General features: G+C 36.5%; 2 protein-coding genes across 2 annotated transcripts; one reads left to right on the top strand and one right to left on the bottom strand.

Moving 5' to 3' along the window:
• The first annotated feature begins 510 nt into the window (after positions 1-510).
• LOC121422503 (D(1) dopamine receptor-like) lies at positions 511-8,251 on the top strand. The gene is made up of 2 exons (XM_041617621.1): positions 511-721; positions 5,990-8,251. Exons 1-2 carry the CDS (start codon positions 596-598, stop codon positions 7,439-7,441), a joined length of 1,578 nt encoding a protein of 525 aa, XP_041473555.1. The 5' UTR covers positions 511-595; the 3' UTR covers positions 7,442-8,251.
• Positions 8,252-13,597: 5,346 nt separating this feature from the next.
• On the bottom strand, positions 13,598-19,753 carry LOC121422980. The gene is made up of 4 exons (XM_041618233.1): positions 19,608-19,753; positions 17,714-17,941; positions 15,566-15,778; positions 13,598-14,947 (listed from the first exon to the last, which is right to left on the bottom strand). The coding sequence occupies exons 2-4, from the start codon at positions 17,913-17,915 to the stop codon at positions 13,797-13,799; spliced, it is 1,566 nt and encodes a 521-aa protein (XP_041474167.1). The 5' UTR covers positions 17,916-17,941; positions 19,608-19,753; the 3' UTR covers positions 13,598-13,796.
• Between the last annotated feature and the right edge of the window lie 2,320 nt (positions 19,754-22,073).

Genomic DNA, 22,073 nt, shown 5'->3' with positions numbered 1-22,073 from the left:
TACTACTACTACTACTACTACTACTACTACTACTACTATTACTACTACTACTACTACTACTACTACTACTACTACTACTACTACTACTACTACTACTATTATTACTACTACTACTACTACTACTACTACTACTACTACTACTACTACTACTACTACTACTACTACTACTACTACTACTACTACCACTACTACTACTACTGCTTCTACTACTACTACTACTACTACTACTACTACTACTACTACTACTACTACTACTACTACTACTACTACTATTACTACTACTACTACTATTACTACTACTGCTTCTATTACTACTACTACTACGATATTACTACTACTACTACTCCTACTAAAAAAAGAAAATAGCATTCCCATTGTCACAAGACATTGACTTCCAGCCAACGCAGACTAATCCCGAGGGTAATTATATTCCATGCGTTTTGTTCGTGTCCGGGGTGTATTGGGGGTAACGTTTCTATAAATATTTCCCCCGATCTTTCTTTATCTGTTCCCATTATATTTCCTCGGTGTTACTTAAAAGCAAAATTTCTCTTCTCATCTTTTTTTCTTACAGACACCGAGCACTGTGAACCAAATGAGCCTGCCTCTAGGGGTCGAGATTTTTCTGACTGCAGTCCTTAGTATTATCATCTGTGTAGCCATAATTGGTAACTCAATGGTGTGTTTAGCTATCTCCAGGTCCAGAACACTAAGATCACAGGTGAGGTTCAACCGATACCGCATACATTCGTAATTCCGAAGCTTCGTTATTCCGAAGGTTCGGATATTCCGAAGGTTCGTTATTCCGAAGGTTCGTTATTCCGAAGGTTCGTATTTGCGAAGGTTCGTAATTCCGAAGGTTCGTAAGTCCGAAAACAAAATGAGGTTCGTAATTCCGAAGGTTCGTAAGTACAAAAAACAAAGTGAGGTTCGTTTATCCGAAAACGAAATGAGGTTCGTAATTCCGAAGGTTCGTTAGTCCGAAAACGTAATGATTAACGAACCTTATTTCGTTTTCGGATTAAAGAAACTTCGGAACAACGAAAATTATTTCGTTTTCGGACTAACGAACCTTCGGAACATCGAACCTATCCTAATTCAATAAAACTTGCGTTCACAAACTCCGAAAATAAGCCGCATTATTTTTACGAGCGCCCGTCCTGAAAAAGGCGGTTAATCGTCATGACAACTGGACATAGGCAATTTACGTGTTTCGGAATTACGAACCTTCGAAATAAAGAACCTTCGGAATTACGAAGTGTAACCAAATGATACTACAGTCACACAAGGAAACCAACTCTAGTCCGATAAAAGCTCGCGAAGTCCAGAGGGAATATTTTGTATGTGATATATTCATAGACAGATGGACTAATATGTATGATGAATGCATAAATGAACAAATAAATAAATTAAAAATCATAATAAAGAATAAACTTATTCAAATTTAGAAATAAAATAGTTCTTAGAACTATTGCGTGAATTTAATGCCACTGTTACATTGTATGCAAAGGTCATAGGCGAACGACCAACATATATATATATCATTCCGTGACGCTGGAGTTATTATGAGTATCGTTTATCATACTCTGCTTCTCATTATTATTTTGTCCATACTTATTGTTAAAGATTAGATCAACATCCGAAAAGCAAAATACATCATGGCCTTAAAAATCCCCCCCCCCCTCCCCATTTCACGGTTCATTTCATTTCATGTTTATATCACTTGATAAAAATAACATATATACAGGTAAATAAGAAGTATACAAGAGAGAACAAAACAAGGTATAACGAAAATAACAGGAAATAGTGTATACAAAACAGACTTCGCGTGTGGACTGGCATTGATGATCTGTAGGATCTTAGAAGTTCAGCCCAGTAAACATGGTAGAGAAAGAAAATGAAGGAATACAAAATAAAACATACAAAGACGAAAACATACAAGGGAAAAACAAACGTTAACAAAGTTAAAATGAAGTGTTTGCTTTTCTAGGAAAATTATAGAAAAAAAATGGTAAAGGACTAGCGTATGAGGAGGGTTACAGAAAATCGACAGGTGAAGTTATTAAGAACAAGCGTAGGAGAAGGGCAAACGCAGAAATTATAGTCATGTTACAATTACTTAATTGTTATTGAATGGGAACGTTGTTAACAGGATTTCTTTGTACTGACGTAAACTATTAGGGGATAAACTACTTTAAGGAGGTCGGTGCACTTAAAAGTTTTCATTCTTTTATCTCAATTATCAATTCCCCAACGTTACTGATATCATGGACCTATAGGTCATGTTGTTCCATAAAGCCTTAATTTGAAAGGTTTATTGCACTATTATTAATTCCCATCAGTGTATCAAAATATATAACACGGCATTGATGTGTGTGATTGTTCGTTTGCCGCTATTATAAGTGTTAGGATAATGACAACCAATGTCATTGCATTTGTTCATAAATCGGACCAGCATCTCTAATTTGTCTTTTGGGATCTCATCATAATTTCATCATTTTAGAACGTTGTTTTCCTACTGCTGTGTGACCATGAATTGTCTAGAATATCTCCCATCAATTATGAGCTATTCATTGAAGTTACTTGTCATTGATAGCAGTGAAATCCTCTTGAAATTGTCATCTTGCTTTTTTACCAGGTACCTAGGATCGATATTTCAAGAAATTTGATCGATGTAGAATCACAAAATGCATTATCCGTAAGCATATGCTTTATACAGTATTCGATAATAGAATCTTAAAGGGGAAGTTCACCCTGACAAAACGTTTATTGTAAAAATAGCAGAAAAAATAATAATAAATATTGCCGAAGGTTTGAGAAAAATTCATCAAATAATTAAAAAGTTATTTGATTTGTGACGTCATATGCGAGCAGCATTCCTACATAGCGAATGGTAAAAAATCAACGAAATGTCATTTTCTCAGAAAATTGAAAATGGTATTCACTGTAACTTTTGTATATCAATAGACAAATCATTTCATACCCGATCATGAAAAGAAAACAAAATTAAGTCATCAGGAACCATACAAAATTTGAAATTAATACATTTTATATAACATAACACATGGGCAGCTGCTCGTTTATGACGTCACAAATCCAAAATTTTGAACTCTAATAACTTTCTTACACTTTAACGGATTTTCCTCAAACCTTCACCAATATATTTTACTATTTTTTCTGCTATTTTCACAACAAAGTTTTCTTCAGGGTGAACTTCCCCTTTAAATACATCAAAAAAGAAGCGATATACATAACTTCTAAAGGTTTCCAAGAAATAAAAAGAAGACTTTTTAGTTGTCGCGTGGTGAATGATATTCAGAGTTTTTGCATTTACTACGGATACGGAGACACATACAACGCATAAATTGCAAGTCAATCACAATGGCGAGTTGAGAGGCTTTCTAAAGGTTTCCAAGAACAATAGTGTACACCATGTATCAACGAAATATATATACTGACATATACGCAATCATGTATTATTTTGTAGAGAACCATACAATTATTTAATCTGTATTGTCATAGTAAGTGAAACAACAAATTAACAAATTATTATATTTGGTTGAATAACGAGGGCTGACTGGCGTACTCGAGGAATATCGCTTAACATGCCTTGTCTGTAGATCACCTTACGTGTAGGACTGTAGGTCATCCCCGGTAATTATTTATTACTATACATCTGCTATAAGGGCGTGCACATCTCCAGGAGAAGCTGTTCAATGCGGCTAAACACGTACACACTATTAAAGAAAGAATAAGAATACAAAGTGCATAATATGCAGAGCAGTGCATGGGAAGGAGACGTAGTATAAAACGATCATCATGACTGACGATAGTATCGGAACGATATCAGACAGCGGATGGTTCTTTATTTCTTATCAATTAAACAATAATATTAGTTAATTACAATGTGATGTAATTACAATATGCAAAATATTCGTCAACAATAAATAAAGGGACGATCAATTAAGTTCTTAACTTGAGCTCATCCACTAGCGTACCTACGGGGGGGGGGGCAGACTGCCTTGACGAGTCACAACCCGCCATGCAAGGAACGTATCCCCCCGCCCCGACGAGTTAGAACTGATCACTGACGAGCCATAACTTAAAGACTTTTTTTTGCTTGTCAAATTTTTTGGCGGACAAATTTGCCCGCCTTTGGAAAATCCTAGGTACTCTACTGAGCTCATCCTTGGGGAAAGTTAAATGGATTAAGATAAGAATTATAAAATACACAAATAAAATCCAATCGGTTTGATTTTTATTCATCAGCAGTAGCTAGAAGGCTCTAATTACCTCACACAATCCATGCCAAAGTAATACAGAGCTATAGAAAGTTAAATGTTGGCTATGTTTATACATATTTTTTTAAAGACTTTTTAGTTGTCGCGTGGTGAATGATATTCAGAGTTTTTGCATTTACTACGGATACGGAGACACTTTCTACAACGCATAAATTGCAAGTCAATCACAATGGCGAGTTGAGAGGTTTTTGTCGACAGTTGGTGGACCGGGACAGCATCGCAATCTCTTGACCCTGGACAACGAGATAATTTTGCAATCGTTCGTCCGGTGCAAATATTCGGATGATCTGCTGTCTATGTTCACCAACCTTCGACAAAAGCCTCTAAGATCTCCATTGTGATTTTAATTGTATTTTCAAAGAAATCGATGTGTTGTATAGAGTGTGTCCATAGTAAATGTGAAAACTTCCTACTGGTGCTTTCAATTTTTTTCTATAACAATCTGTTGAAAGTTTGAGTTATTCTAAAAGAAAACTTTGAAGTACCTTAGGGCCACCGCACACCTTACGATTGGTCTGCGACCCGGTTTTGGAATGAGACGTAGCAAAATTTGATGCAAATATTGAGACATGGAGCATCTTAGTGTGTTAAGTTCTAAATAACCATACGAATACTTATGTTCAAATCTGCGTCTATGCTATAATCTGTATTAGAATAATTGTAAAAACGAATTTATCATATTATTTTCATATAGCAGCCTAATAATTTGCTACGATTTGAAACCAATTTTGGCATTTACTCCAATATGAAAGGATCGCAATCATTAAAATTTGTTATATTAGTATTCTCACAGTTAATTTGAACCTCGACCACAATGATACGTTTCATTCACATTTTCAGAAATATGAGCAAAATGCAATTTGTTAAAGTGGGATCATGGACCAGCCATAAGATGTGCGGGGGCTTTTCCACACATTTCAGTATCATGTGACGGCAAAGAGGTTCCACTCACGTTCTGTCTTGTGACGCAGCGATCTTCACCTCGTTTGAACATGCTGAATTTGTTGTTAGAAAACGTTGATGCAAGAAAAAGGGTCAAGGATCGATGTGAAATATTTCGTTGATTTGATCTTGATAGTCCCTGACAGTGTTTATGAGTCCATTTTGTCATTTTAATTTGCAATTTTAATTTCCCACCTTTTACGGTCTTACGCATCGGGGGCAGTTGCCCACAGAAATTTTGAAAACTTACCTTTTATACGGAAAATTTTCATGAAATTCACCCAAAGTATGCACGGAATCATTCAATTTCACTTTAGAAAATGAAAAAGCGTACAATGTCAATATCAGTCGCTTCGCTCACTCGCTTTGAAGTTTTTTCTTCTATGTTTTACGTGTCCTGCCCCCAGCAACTATGCAAACGGCCATGTCACAATTCGTCACATATTTTTTATCTCTTCAGTTAACAAAAAAGGTGTGAATACTTATGAAACATTTGAACCAAAATAGTGATTCAGTGTTACTTTCTTCCAGATAATAGATAGGAAATTTAAAAAGTCCTTTCCCCGTACCCTTTAACTTAAGATACTTGTTAAGTGATACCGTGTGGGCAGAATTATAATAAATATTTCCAACTAAAGATAAGCATTCAGTTGATGGATTTTAAAAATGAATTTAGTTGTACATACGAATGATTAAAATATTGCAACCATGGATAATTTTTTACGTCTTTCTCGTGTCATTTGCAGGTAGCCAATGTCTTCATCGTCAATCTGGCTATCACTGATCTTGGATGTGCAAGTCTGGTGATGCCTTTCTCATTGGTGTCAGTTTGGTTCGATCACTGGGTCTTTGGTGGTTTCCTCTGCGACGTCGCATGTTTCTTCAACTACTGCTTCATCATCGTCTCCATGCTTAGCCTCGCCCTTATCAGTGTCGACCGCCACATCTACGTCGTCCATCCCTTCAAGTATCAAGCCTTGATGACACACCGTCGCGCCATAATGCTCGTTCTTTGCACATGGTTTGTCGGGTTCATCTTCGCTGCGGCACCTCCGATCATGCGATGGGTCATCTTTGACAACGCCGAGATCATCTGCGCTGTCAACTGGGAGAGTGATCACAGACAGATCCTAGCGTACACCACATCTGCCTTTGTCATATGCTTCGCATCTCCGATAATGGTGATGCTCTACTGCTACGTTGGCATCTACAAAGTGGCAAAGGAACACGCCAAGAGGATCGCACCACCACAGATTGTTGGACGCATCTGCGAGACAGAACCGCCACAAGAAGCAGCAGAGTGCCGAGAACAATCACCAGATCTTACATCAGTCGAGTTGAATGAAGACGAACCCAACTATACACAGCAGGATATACAAACCAACGGGAAAACGTCCACGTTGGCTTCTCAGAACACAAAGAAGCAGAGTACATTAAAACCAAAGAGTTCAGGTTTCTATTCTAATAAAGCTATCAGATCTATCTTGGTGATGATCTTAGCTTACATCATCTGTAACACCCCATTTTCGCTCACCAAACTCATTAAAGTTATAAAGATCAGCAACGAAGCGGTTCCCTTTTATATCAACACGGCCGCATCCTGGTTCGGTTTTATCAATCCATGCTGTAACCCTATAATTTACTCCATACTTAGAGAAGACTTCCGCAATGCTTTCATCAGACTTCTACCGAGAACGATCAGCAAGCGATTCAATAATGATCCCGAAGGCCAGTCTATGCGCTCTCAAATCATTGGAAACTCACAAAGGTTTGCAACGGGCATCAGAGCCAACGTCACTGTCAATATCATTAATCCTAGCCCATCGAAAAGATCGTCACCCGCGCTCATTGAAAATCCGCTTCATTACGACGACGACTACAATGAAAATATGAATGTGAACCACGCGGTGGAGGCGACCATTGACGATGTCGATGGTGACCATCAGACGAGATACGAACAGAAGAACGACGGCATCGAACCTGATGGAACTATTGTGATTAGGAGTGCGCCGCTGGTTACAGGGGAATCTTCACGATGCAGTGATGACGAGGGATACACTGGCTCACAGAATACAAGCAACAGACAGTCAGAAGATTCATATGCGTCCTCGTTTTCTTGGAGACGATCGTCTTTCGTTGAGATGCATAATGCCAAACTTTATGATTCATCTTCGTTCACAACAACCGTATCAGTATGATAACAATCCTTATTATACAGAGTGTATTCTATAATGTATTTGATACATGTACACTTTACTTACAAATGATTTGACTCTTTTTGGTTCGATACACGACAAATTCAAGTGTTCTCTTTTTCCACGGGTTGGTGCTCTCCAGTTCTTTCTACACATGAATAGTAACGAGTCACTATGATTAACTTATATTTCGATAAAACTTGTGAGAAATACCCATGACGAGGGAGGGGACTGACAACGTCTCCCTTAGATAAGTTAGGGTTAAAAGAGATGGTGCTTCGCGGTTTTGTAATGCAGAATCCCTTTAATCGAAGACTCCTGGAGATTCAAACGCCATTTTGGGGCCAAGAAATTATTCTGTTACGAAACTTTTCTATTCTTGGGCGACAAGAACATATGGCCCGTATTCTGAAGTCGGGTCTAACTTAACCTCAGGTTTAAAAGTGTGGTTTTATATGGATAGCCAATTATTGTTACATAAATCACTAACAGTAGAGATACCATATTTCAGCTCATTTGGCTCTCAAATCGTTCATAATTGTCTAGGAAGTATGAATAGATGATTGTCTTCACCATCGATAAATCGGGAAAGAGCACAGTAAACATAAGAAACATACAATTTAATAACAATTTTGACACTGTTAGCTTCCTATAATTTTAGCACAGTTAGATCATGGTCTAAGTTAAACCTGACTTCAAAATACGGGCCTATGTGTCTGGAATAGAATTATTGTGAACGCCATTTTGGGCGCCGAACTTGCAGAACTCTCATGTCGCTACTCTACATAAATGGACTCCACTGTTATTTACCCTCCGATGTGTTAAGTACAAAAAAAGCTAATGTGCCTTTCATGAGTTCGAGAAATGGAAACTATCATTGCTTTATATTTAATGATATTGATATATATTCCATATTCTTAAAACTGCTATTGTGTTGATGATATGAACAAAAAATAAAGGATGGTGTAATGTGGATTTTAATATTGTCGGGTTCCCGTCAAAAATAAATATCTACACCGTTTTTTCTTGTTGGTATAAACATGGCTGATGACATAAGGACACAAATAGCTTTTGTAGGCTCCTAATATGCAATCAAAAAAACAAATCATAAGATACGTATTAAAATTGTTTATATTTCCTTTAAAATAAAACAATACATTTTTTGAGAGGCACTGCATGCATGTCTTCTAATTAAAAAATCGACTATTTTGCTGAAAGAATCGACATTTTAGTGAGATTTGAATGTTGGACGAAAACTCAATTATTTTCTTTCAGTAAATGGTGTCTTCCGGAATAATCTAAGCTCAATGATTTATTATTATTCATTTTTAGTAAAAATTTCATTCGCTGATATTTTTTCTTAGATTATTTTATAAAATTGTATATTGAATCCATTATGTTCTGTTGTATCGATCATTCGAGTATATGATTAATATAATTTACGCTCTCTTAGTTTATTTGCCATAGGATCTCAAGATCTCCCTATACTTCCATATATTCCACTTTTAAAATAATTATTCAATCCGTTTATCATCTATATTTTATCAAAATTGTTATTCAGAATAGGTAAAACACATTTTCTCAGGACACAAGGCCCAATACTTTCCTTGATCAAATGTTTGCTTTTGTTTGTTTGTTTGCTTGCTTACAAATACTAAAACTATTAACTCTGTTTACCCTTGATTATTATTAGGGAGTGGTCGTTTTCAAGACTCACGACGGATACAAGAACATGGAAAATATATTATCAAATGCCCTTCATGCTTAATGACAATAAACAACCAAAAGACCTTTATCGAAAATTGATATATCAAAACAATAGGTTCGTCCTAGGCCCTGGACAAAAGACATATTTCGCTTTTTTCTTCAGCTCCGAAGCTTAGGAAACCGCTGTTCCGGTTCACAAAGTTTCGATAAACACCTTTCAGCTGTTCTTTGTCATTTGACGTGAATTTTCAATACATTTACTGTGTTCTTGAATCCGTCATGCACCGTGGAAATGAAAACTCCTTGTTATCGAATCAGTACTACTTTTATTCTTCTCAAACTGGGAGTGTGTTCTCAAAATTTCCGTCTGACAAGTTTTCAGTCCCGACGACTACCCTAATCGAATTTCATTGGCTAATAAGCACATTTCCGATGTTAACTGTTAGATAAAACGTCTGATATTTCCTTTCATAAAACAATAATCTGTTTGGAAATATTATATTTCTATTTTTTTTATTTATCTTTCAACATTGTTCGAGGCATATGACACTTAGAGAAAAAGAAAGTGATACATACGGCTCTAATAGGGTTTGATATTTTAATGATTTTTATCGTGTCATGTTTGAAGATTGACAATCTCAACTGATTATTAGTCATTATTGTCGAGCTAAGCATTATCATATATTGATATCATTTATTGGCAGTGGCATAATGAGCCAAAATTGTTGAGGGGGTCAGATATGACCCCCTCAAGCGAGCGAAGCAAGCGGGCCAATATTTCGAGATAAAATGCAAAAATCAAATTTTGTGATAGATTTTTACATGGTATTCAAACAATATATTTCAACCTTCTCTCTTTCATTTTCTCTTGTTTTACTTAGTCATGTTTTTTTTTGGGGGGGGGGGGTGGAGAAGCGCCCCAAGCCAACCCCCTTCCTCCAACGTACTCCACTGTTCATTGGGGAGCTACCCTGAATGTAATGGGGGCGCATTTTTGACATATCTAGGAGTGTTTTATGAAAATTGATACTTGTTAATTGTTGCATATTTTTGTGTACAGTGACACATGCTGTGTCACTGTGGCAGTAGTTTGCATTTCATCGAAACTTGCTCAGATATTGGTTGCACTGGGTTCATGTATTTTAATAGAGCAAGAAAGCTCCATGGAGTCAGGGCCAAACGCCAAATCAACCAAAACCCCATTTTGTTACAGAATATCTTATTCATCATTATAAACATCATTATCATCAATATCATCATCATCATCATCCCCACCACCGTCATCATCATCACCATCACTATCATCACCACCATCATCATTCATCATCACCACCATCATTCATCATCACAATCATCACCATCTTCACCATCATCATCACCACCATCATTCATCATCATCATCACCATCATCATTCATCATCATCATCACCATCATCATTCATCATCACCATCATCACCGTCATCATCATCATCATCATCACCATCATCATCATCATCATGGTGCAGTGTAAATTTTGAACTAAATTATAATTTTAATACTGGAGGTTGAAATTTAAATTTACTTTTGTTGATATTTTTATCTACCTTATTTCTACAGAAAATCTGCGCTGACATGTATTTGTTTTTAAAAGAAGCAGAGACTGGGAATCCAGAGTACGGGTAATTAGATCCAATACTGCTCTAATTTGTTTGATCACAATGATATTTTCTTTTTTTATAACTGGAAGCGAACAAAAGGGCCATCTTGTCCCACAAACATAAAGTTAAAAAGAAATGCAAACTACGATCATTTCAACTAACTTGGATATCGCATTTCTTGGTCGGTCACAAAAGTTGCCATTTTGTGTTACTTGTGTCTTCACTGAATCATTACTTTTTAATTTCTATGAAATTGTGCTTTAATTTCAATGAAATTGTGTTTTAATTTCCACAGACCCTTTCTTCTATTAACTTTCTCATGTCATCATATTGATATAGTGTCAATGTATTCAGTGTGTTTTTAAAACAGTATAAAAACTTATTGTATACTCTTTGCATTGTTTAATACTTGACCTGCAGTTCGATAGTGATAAAGATTTTCCCACCAAATACCATAGTTTCATTGTACGATATTGTATGCACAATAAGAATGTACCCACTTCTTATTTTATATATAAATGACTAATGTGATCAAATAAAGCTGTACTTTGCACAATGTTAACAGTTGTTTGTGTCTCTTTTATTCTTCAAAACGTGAAAGACGTGGCATCATATGATAATGATTTGGAGTGTAAAAATGAGTATTAAGAAAATTATCTCTAAAATATTCATGCATATCTATCAATATAAGGGCTGATACACAACTCATAACACTTCATCAAAACAACATCTACATTACCAAAATGTGAAGAATTATGATCAAATTGCACATCACATTTCCAGCTTAAAAACTCGCAAACATTCATAATTCCGAAGCTTCGTTACTCCGAAGTTTCGGATATTCTGAAGGTTCGTTATTCCGAAGGTTCGTATTTCCGAAGGTTCGTAATTCCGAAGGTTCGTAAATCCGAAAAAGAAATGAGGTTCGTAATTCCGAAGGTTCGTTAGTCCGAAAACTAAATGGTTAACTAACCTTATTTTATTTCGTTTTCGGACTAACGAACCTTCACAACATTAAATCTTATTTCGTTTTCGGATTAACGAACCATCGGAACATTAAATCTTATTTCGTTTTTGGATTAACGAACATCGAGGTATAGGCAATTTGCGTGTTTCGGAATTACGAGCCTTCGGAATAAAGAACCTTCGGAATTACGAAGTGTAACCTAAAAACTAGTCATGGTACATTTCTACACAATATTGTTGGTTACATCTGCTAACCATTATTAATATGATTAGGCAGACTAAACAACATGGGTCCAAGGAGGGTGGAAATGTGCCATAAAATCAAATTAAAAACCTGATTTTTTTTACAATGGGAAAAAATAGATGTGTTATTTGGTTAGAAGAATGAAGGAAATGTTGGGATGTGACTGAGGTCAGCGACTTTTTAATGCAACAAAATATTATATAACATTCAGTAAATAATAACCCCACTCCTCTTTCTCTAATGTCTCAATATAATATGCTTAAAACTAAATTAATGTAGTTGCAGCAAAGAATTATTTACAATCAAATTCGATTGTCATCACATGATTTCCATTCAATCTGACGAAGTATTTCAATATAAAAAAGTTTATATTCAAATAATTATCAATTTGTATGCACAGTACTGGATAAAACACCTGGGTGGTGAGTGGCAATAATAGATATGTGTCTTGGTAAGATATATGAGTGCTGCATTAGCATTTGAATCCCTGAATTCATATCTACCCATCCATAGACTTATCTACAATACCTCTAATGGTATTATTGTGTACCAACAATTCTCAATTCAAATAAAACCATGAATAATGATTAAATGAATAAAACATAAATATTCAAATTTAAGCCATTTACACATCTGCCAACCTTAATTGTGAAAAAATACTATTCTCTACTTCCATCTTATTTCAAGCCTAAAATCCTACATGTATTTTGGGTTAAAATCTTGAAAACATAGTCACACCCAAAATCATAATTTTTACAAGTTAAAAGAATCCCATTTCTAGGAGAAAATCCTATTTGGTGTTACTTTCCCTTTTAAAATCCTACAAATGGCCAGCACTGTATATGTATATATTTTTTTATATCATATGATTATTTATGAAATGTTTGGATATGGATCTCTCCATCCACAATACATGCTAAGTAAGAATGATTAAAATTTGTGAGCCAAAATACATGGAAAATTATAATTATGGGTGCTCTTGCTGAGCAAGCGAAAACATTTTGTCAAACTAAGTGACAACTTAGTGCCAAACCATTGCAGATCTATATCTTGTAGTTATATAGCTGAACTTCGTGGTCTGTATTTTCAAAAGAGGTTTCAATTATGCCATCATGGTATAAAACCATAAACTAGACAGATTTATGTATAATTATGTTTCTTTCATCGCGCACACTCAGAAAATTGCAATTACACATGTGTGCTTTTAGAAAAGACAGTGTGAATAAATTTAAAATTGTTACAATAACTGGCATTCTATCTTTATCAGCACCAAGGTTAAAAACTAAGCAAGGACTGGTGGTATTTAGGGTTGTGGAGCGTTGTGGCCCAGTGGATTAGTCTTCGGACTTTGAAACAGAGGGTCATGGGTTCGAATCCCAGCCATGGCGTAATTTCCTTCAGCAAGAAATTTATCCACATTGTGCTGCACTCGACCCAGGTGAGGTGAATGGGTACCCGGTAGGATTTTTCCTTGAACGCTTTAGCGCCTATTAATATGGCGGCTCAGCTACAGCCGGGGTAATAATATGATACCAATTATCAAAGCGCAGTAGAGTATATGCACATAGTAGCTGCACTATATAAATGGACCTATTATTATTATTATTATTATTATTTGTGCCTAAGTAAGGGAATTGGCCTCTTCATGAGATAACAGACATCACAAATCGTTTCAAAAGATGATCAAGCTTTACAAAGATTGATGAAGAGACATTAGTACTACTAGTATCACATCACTACATTATCAAAATAAATGTGTTTAATATGTATCCAAAGGCTTTACACAGAATTGTCTGTAATAATCTACTCATTCAAATCAACCTTGGCTAATGAATAGTAGAATCTATCATGAGCTGGTTTATCATCAATGGAACACAAATGGATAGCATCAACAACCTGAGTTCCTAGGTGCACCTCAGAAAACTTAGATTTTAGGTCAGAGGTAAAAATGGGATGGCCATTCGCTTCTTCACGAGCCATTTTCATGATGGTGAGATGGGGGACAAACTCATCTCGAGTTCCTATTAAGCTCAGGCCAGCTTTGGAGAGCGACGTTCGCAAGAAATGTGTCATTTTCTCAAGAGCGTGATCTGCCTCTGTTGGGGAATACATGATGCGATCATGGAATGAGTCAACTCCCTGGAACCTCATCATAGTGACAGGAAGAAGCATCGATGTGAGTTCAGGTTGGATGTTTTTCAGAACAGAGAGGGCGGTGTTTATCTGTGCCTTTGAGGCAAGTTGGAGCATACAGAGTGTTACATGAAGATGTGAGAGAGAAGTCAGGTATGATGAAATAAGAGGATCTATACTGGTCATGTGATCCTGGATCTGTTTCACCCCAGCCTTGATATCTTCATTACTAATTTGTATTGCTATGAAATAGTTAGGCCGTGATTTATCTATTCTCCTCCTCTGAACTCTCCCATCCTTCATGACCATCCTCTCTCCATCATCATCCATTTCTACATCTGCCAGGTCATTCACCTCCTTTTCGCTTCCACCATTCCGCTCCGTGTCGTTCTCCTTGGCATACCTCTGCACCACGTCCACCACCGTGAGTCCGCTTCCTAGCGATCCAAACACGTTGTCCAGCCGTATTCTCTTATCCCACACCACCTCGTCTTTGTACTTGAAATACTGGATGCGATGCCGGGGGATGGCTAGGGTTAGATGGTCCACTTCAGCGATGTCTCCCCAATAGAATGCCAGGAATGGCTGCTCCACGACCCCGATGAAGCGGTCAAGGTAACCGACTATGAAGTGCTCTGGGTTCAACTGTTTGTCCCACTGAATACGAGAGATGACATCAGTAGCAGTCTTCATAGGAGGCTTCTTAGTATCCCGCCCAAACTGAGGAGTATCATCCTGCTTCTTGCCTTTATTCTTCTTCATTTCTTTCTTCTTCTCCTTATCTCTGGTGTCAGAGTCAGCTATGCTGCCCCAATCACTTTCTGTAGAATAAAAATGTATAGATAGAGATATTCATGATAATAAATTGAAGATGGATGTAGCCTATCTAACATTATATTCATAATTACGTTGTGATGTGTCAGCATTTTAAACATTGGTACAAAAAATGAAAATAACAGTAAATATAAGCATAACAGTAAACATAAGCATACAAGTGAATATTACACGCTGACTTTGAAAACAAATCCATCTCCTCTTAAAAGCTTATTACAAAGATTTTGAAGAGTGAGCACAAAATAATACATCCTACATCAAAAATCTTCAATGAAGATTTGACAATGCACCCTATGTGATGTAGCATTTTCAATTTATTGCTCTTAGTACATAATTAATCCAAAAGGCTTGCTTTGTTTAGACATTGTTTAAAATAACCTCATGGACAGTTCTTTTTGCCTGAAGTTTAATGGCTAATTGGATAGTAGATGAACTGTTTGAAGAGCTAGGATTAGACCATGTGTGAAGAAACCAACCTGAAATGGAAGTAGACCAAATTACATTTTTTAACATTACAGAGTTTTATCAAGGTTCGATGAATCTATAGAGTTTAAACCAACTAAAGAAGCCAGTCAAGCCACAATACTAAATACATGTATCCTCACCTGAACAAGTTGAAGAAGAGTCAAGGTGAAGATCTTCAAGGTGATCCCTAATCCACTGTTTGGCGCCCTCAACCACTGAATAAAGGTGAGGTATCCCAGCATTCTCTTTGGCAATCTGATAGAGGTAAACCAGGAGGACGGCAATATTATCTTGTGAGATGGATTCAGGCAGGGAAACCATCTCAATCCGAGGGCTGATCTGTGGGTATGTTCCTATGAAAACAAAACAAGGACAGTGAATATTAGTCTATATCCTGTAATAAGAGTTCGTAATTTAAAAAAAAACATGATTTACACCCGGGGGGGGCCCTTACATTGATGAGTGGATACCATGCGCGACCCCAAAAACATGTAAAAAGGATGTCTTTTTCACGATAGGACACGATAACGTGATAAGGGTGTCAAAAACACAAAAATAATGAAAAAAGGGTTCTATTTCGCTAGGAAAATTACGTGTTTAGGGTCGAATTTGCGGGGATGATAAAACAAAAATAAAATGTTTTATAAAGGATGTCCTTTTTGCCCCAACACTTCGTTTTAGAGTCCGATTTGCATGAGGTGTAGAAGGTGGGGTCGTACTAAACCAAATAAGGTAAAGCCGACGACCGAAGGACCCGTAACAATAAAACATTCCTATACTTGTTTAGGGGTTCATTTCAGGGAATATGTGCCAAGAGTATCGTTTTGTTTCCAATACTTGTTAAGGGTAGGGTTTCACACGCCAATACTTGTTCAGGGGTGCATTTTCAGAATATGGAAATTACGTGTTTAGGGTGCTTTTCGAGACCCCATGGTCGCGCATGGTATCCACTCGTGAATGGAAGTGGCCCCCCCCCTCGGGGATTTACATAAGAATCAGACTTGACACAAATAACCAATACATTTTTACATTGTAAATCTCAGCTTTTTTTTTCAGTCAATACTAATGACAGAGTGGATCAAATGGATCATCCAAAGGTGTGTTCAATATATCTGCTTTCAAATTTAAACATGAATCATGATTGAATAAGTGATTACAAAACGTCAAGATGATAAATAAAAAAGGGTGTGTTCAACGTCCTACATGTACATTCCTGGTCGTAAAAGTGAACATTTCCAAGGATGAGTTGGAGAAAAGTCTAAACATCGAACAAGATGCGTTTATAAATGTGATCAGCTCAGATTTGACAACCTTTGACATTAAACACGATTGAGTTGTGAAACGTCTTTAAAGGACAAGTCCACCCCAACAAAACTTGATTTGAATGAAAAGAGAAAAATTCAACAAACAGAAAATTTCATCAAAATCGGATGTAAAATAAGAAAGTTATGGCATTTTAAAGTTTCGCTTATTTTCAACAAAATATTTATATGAACGAGCCAGTTACATCCAAATGAGAGAGTTGATGACATCACACACTCACTATTTCTTTTGTATTTTATTATATGAAATATGAAATATTTTTATTTTCTCATCATTGTCATGTGAAATGAAGTTTCATTCCTCCCTGAACACGTGGAATTCCATTATTTTAACATTTTGTGCTTCGGGCAAGAAGGTCCTAATCGTCAAATTCGTAAAAATTGAAATATTGTATAATTCAATCAATAAAAAACAAAAGAAATAGTGAGTGAGTGACATCATCGACTCTCTCATTTGGATGTTACTGGCTCGTTCATATAACTATTTTGTTGAAAATAAGCGAAACTTTGAAATGTCATAACTTTCTTATTTTACATCCGATTTTGATGAAATTTTCAGTATTGTGCTTGTCTGATTTTTCTCTATTGATTCAAATCAACATTTTTCTGAGGTGGACTTGACCTTTAAATTTGCTCTCACAGTGGACGTCTTTACACAAGCAGGTGCAAGAATTGACCATTCTTGTCAAACTGCGCACTTCCATACCTTCTTTGGCCATTCTCCCACCTGAAACCACCTATCAATCTCCCAAAACGTTCTAAAAACATGCCTTTTGTTGCTTTGAAATGAAGTAATTCAAGATACATTATAAAGACTCTTTGCATCAAAATGGTGAATATTTCAAGAGAAACTCGGTCCTGAAGTACATAAAAACAAGTTATTAGGCTGAAAGTTTCTCCTATAAAATACATCTTGAATCTTTCCACCAATCACAATAAACCTAGATCTAGGTGACCTTGACATACCTGGTAATGAGAAACTTAATCCTAGCGGCATGTCAGATGGTGTTATGATGACCTCACATACATAGTTTGATTTAGTGTCATCACCATGGCAACATGTTTCCATGGCAAACTCTCCTTCTCCTTGATAGATTGATCTTAAGACTTCTAATTCTCCCTGTATGTCATCAGACAGTGAGTCCTCACTGCAGTCAACTCCTGCCATGATCTCAGTCTTGCCAACCACAAAACCTGCAAAACAGGAAAAGAAAACAAACAAATACAACATATATCTATTATTTATTTTCAGCATCATCAGCAATATACGGAAGAGCAGGTAGTCCTGTAAGTCTTTCGTTCGCTTCTTCTTAGGGAATTACAGACGATACAGCTTTGAGGGTACGCTAAAGAGTTGGATCACGTGCTACATAGTGAAGGTTGGACCAATGAATGTCCAATAGTCTTTTGAATGTATTTAGACTAGGTGCGGTGACTCAGTAAGATTGTTCCAGTCATTGACAACTCTTTGACTTTTTGTCGCTGAGAACTTTAAAAGGTAATCCACGTCATCATTATGAGTCAGACAGTAAGCAACATTGTATTAGTATCATCTTCTAGAAGCATGGCAGAGCTCTGTCAAGCTGTCACAATATGGGACAGGTCCTAAGGATCCAGCTCCATCCAGGATCAGCAGTACATACATTCACTTTTTAAATTTCCCATTCCTGTAAACGACTTCTTTTTGCCCCCGAATGCTGACCCAAGAATAAAAGAAAAATGCACTTTTATTGGAAATCTTATATTTCTGGTCTATCTTATCAAGCACCACTATCATGACAAGATAATCATAATGAGGTTTCAGGCTTGAGAAAAAGAAAAGAAAAAAATGTTGTCAAACTGATCAAGACAACATTTGCTAGTGAGTCTGATTGAATCAAGTAAAATTCTGTTATGTGACCTATATAAATAAGCATTGTGATAACATAAAAATACTAGCATTGTGCACTGGCCACTGCAATCTACATGATCTATTCAACATCTGATCAACCAGGGGCAGGGTCCAGGCCATATCATAAACATAACCTTGTTCATAGAATGAATGGGTCCAGGCAGAGTCTGTGGGATTCTCTTTTTTAAACATAGGCGGCCGAGACGCCGTAGACGTTCTTCTTCTTCTGATAAAGTACAGTCCACCGACTGGTGTATTGCCGTACTATATTTGGCAGGTCTGGTGTGGAGTACATTGTATGTACAGTGCCATTTTAAAATATACTAAAAATTTACTACTATAAGTGCAGCTAAAAAACCATGCTCCTCTCTTAGTGAAGCCAGAGATGCCAAGTTCAAAGACCAGCTATGCATGAGATTTTCTGTGAATCTGAGTGAGATCAAAGACATTGTGTACAATGACAATGTATATGGGGATAGGCTGTGATAGTTGCGTGAGACAGAGATTTGAGGGGATGAACAAGAGTCCAAAATGCTTGAGTCTCACGCATAATGCGTGAGACTTGGTAGCTCTGTGAAGCAGGATGCTCTGTGTAGTCATGGTAGTCCTGTACCTCTTGTTTGACATGTTTGAAGAGGCTAACAGAGGTGACATGCATTGGGTAGTTTAAGCTGGCCCATGCAGGTAACAGAAAGAAGTTATTTCTACCTCCGTGGCTGGCCCCAGGCCCAGCCGTTATTAATGCTTTTATTTTTATTAAGCTGCTGCCAGGTTACGGGCACATACACGACCAGCCGCCGTAGCTACCGCACCTAGCTACTCATGGCCAGCCGACGCAGCCGCGGCAGAAATTCATTCAGTCCCTCCCGATAGCGATTCGATCTCTCGTTCACGTTTTTCTTTGATCATCATTTACATTTTAAATGTGATTTATAACATAAATAACGCAAATCGGTGCTCAAAACTCACCTGATATATAACCTGGATATGCAATATCAATTTACCAGCTCTCAGAAATAAATGCCATTTCCCATTAGCAGTGAAACAATAAATACCAAGGGCAAATCTAAATTTAGCTGATGACAACAAGGATAATTGCTTGCAATTGCGCAATGTTTTTTTCCAGTCTTCTCTAGCGCCACCTTGTGGCGGAAAAAGCACGAAAGAAATCATGGTTCTTTCATAAAAAAAATTGTCTATGAAATATTTAGAAATAATTATGTAAATGTCATTTTTCTATTCAATTTCTTATTTCAAAACCAACGTTTATCTACTATCCTTTGTTAGGTCATTCGATACATATATCACCATGGAATATACTAGGCCTATTTGGTCACAGTATGTCTTGCTCTCCACAAATCACTGACGGCATAGAGAGCGGCCAATAATACCATGCAGCTGGGGCCCGTTTCTCAACACCTGGACAAGTTAGTCATATCTTTATCCACCAACCACGGAGTTAGTTCCAATCTTACTAAACCTGTTTCACGAAAGGCTTCCTAACTAAAATACCTTGATATCGATACTATCGGTAAAAAGAGCAGACGAGACGTAGCCTTAGTCACAAAATAGCATAATTTTCAAAAGGAAAAATTATGACAAAATTGTCAATATTGTGATCAATTGGGAATTTAATCTTTGAAAAATAATAGCACAGGTAAATGATGCATCATACATACTTAGACCACGAAGACTGGGGCATTCAATTGCTGAAAAATTGAATTATGAGTAATTTATTTCATGACTAAAAAATCAAATGCGGAAGTTGAGATGGGTACCCCCGGGATATCCAATCTTAATAGTTTACGAAAGTAAAACCATAACGGTTTTATTTGTAAAATTATGATAATTATACAATGCTTTACGATTCCAAACATTATCGAAATATAGTTTAACCTTTTTTCATAAATCTTTGATACCGAAACTTACGATTTGACAAATTATATGCATAAATTAGAGAATGATTAGAATTTATCCGAATGTCAGTAGGGTCTGAAAACGACAAATACAAGTCCAGTTATGGATGGCCTGGCGTGGTAGAATTTCTATCGATTAAATTATTTTACTATTTCAAAATGAATGGTTTTGTGGCGTTTTACCAACAGTTTTCATGGTTACTTTGTATTACAATGATCATTGAATGCATTATCCCACTTGTTTTGGGAAGTAATTTCAACCTCTATGATTGATTACGTAATATTATAATTTTCAAATTTCTCCAGGGGCCCGTTTCTCAACACCGTCATAAGTCTAACTTCTTGACTAAATCGGAGATAGTGAGCTACTTGTCCGCTAACCGTTTCACGAAGCCCTCTTTACCAAGATCGGGTACAACAACCTCACTAAATATTTATGACACCTCCGTACCCCGGTCCGAACCTGTCACAACTTCTTTCTTAATGACGTAGTGGCATCACGTGGGTAGACTATGATATGCAAAAGTGCCTAGAAATGAGAAAATTATAATCTTACGTAATCAATCAAAGATGTTGAAATTACATCAAAAAACAAGTTGGATAATGCATTCTATGATCATTGTAATACAAAGAATCTACAAAAACTGTTGGTAATACTCCACAAAACCATTCATTTTGAAATAGTGAAATAATTTATTTGATAAAGATTCTACCACGTCAGGCCATCCATAAATGGACTCGTATTTGTCGTTTTCAGACCCCTATTAACATTTTGATAAATTCTATCTCTAATTTATGCATAGAATTTGTCAAATAGTAAGTTTCAGTATCTAAGATTTAAAAGAAAATTGTTAAACTATATTTTGATGATGTTTGGAATCGTAAAATATCGTATAATTATCATCATTTTACAACAAAAACCGTTATGGTTTTACTTTCGTAAACTATTAAAATTGGATATCCCGGGGGTACCCATCTCAACGTCCACATGTGATTTTTTAGTCACGAGATCAATTATTCATAATTCCATTTTCTCAGCAATTGAATGCTCAAGTCTTCATGGTCTAAGTATGTATGGTGTATAATATACCTGTGCTATTATTCTTAAAAGATGAAATTCCCAATTCATCACAATATTTGCAATTTTGTTATAATTTTTCTTTTTGAAAATTATGCTATTTTGTGACTAAGGCTACGTCTCGTCTGCTCTTTTTACCGATAATATCGATATCTAGGTATTTTAGTTAGGAAGCCTTTCGAGAAACGGGTTTAGTAAGATTGGAACCAGTAACTCCGTGCATGGTTGGTGGATAAAGATATGACTAACTTGTCCAGGTGTTGAGAAACGGGCCCTAGTTTATTCAGAAATCTTAAATATATAAAATGTAAATTGTAATATTAAAAATAATGATTTTTATGAAATCGATGTGGTCTTATGATGACCAAGCCCGCGCCCTCTTAGACTATATCCTGCCGTCATGCGTAAACAGGGGCCGATCGAGGAACGGTTTTGAAGGGG

Source organism: Lytechinus variegatus, chromosome 10 (genome assembly GCF_018143015.1).
Source record: "Lytechinus variegatus isolate NC3 chromosome 10, Lvar_3.0, whole genome shotgun sequence".
Lineage (NCBI taxonomy): Eukaryota > Metazoa > Echinodermata > Echinoidea > Temnopleuroida > Toxopneustidae > Lytechinus > Lytechinus variegatus.
Note: the sequence above shows the minus strand (reverse complement) of the source record. Positions and strands in the feature narration are given on the sequence as shown.

Excerpts from the sequence above, each read along its gene's own strand:
- LOC121422503 (XM_041617621.1), top strand. The coding sequence starts at position 596 with ATGAGCCTGCCTCTAGGGGTCGAGATTTTTCTGACTGCAGTCCTTAGT. Across the intron at positions 722-5,989 it reads CCAGAACACTAAGATCACAG|GTAGCCAATGTCTTCATCGT; the intron begins GTGAGGTTCAAC and ends TGTCATTTGCAG.
- LOC121422980 (XM_041618233.1), bottom strand. The coding sequence starts at position 17,915 with ATGGCAGGAGTTGACTGCAGTGAGGACTCACTGTCTGATGACATACAG. Across the intron at positions 15,779-17,713 it reads ATTAAGTTTCTCATTACCAG|GAACATACCCACAGATCAGC; the intron begins GTATGTCAAGGT and ends TTGTTTTCATAG. Across the intron at positions 14,948-15,565 it reads CTCTTCTTCAACTTGTTCAG|AAAGTGATTGGGGCAGCATA; the intron begins GTGAGGATACAT and ends TTTATTCTACAG.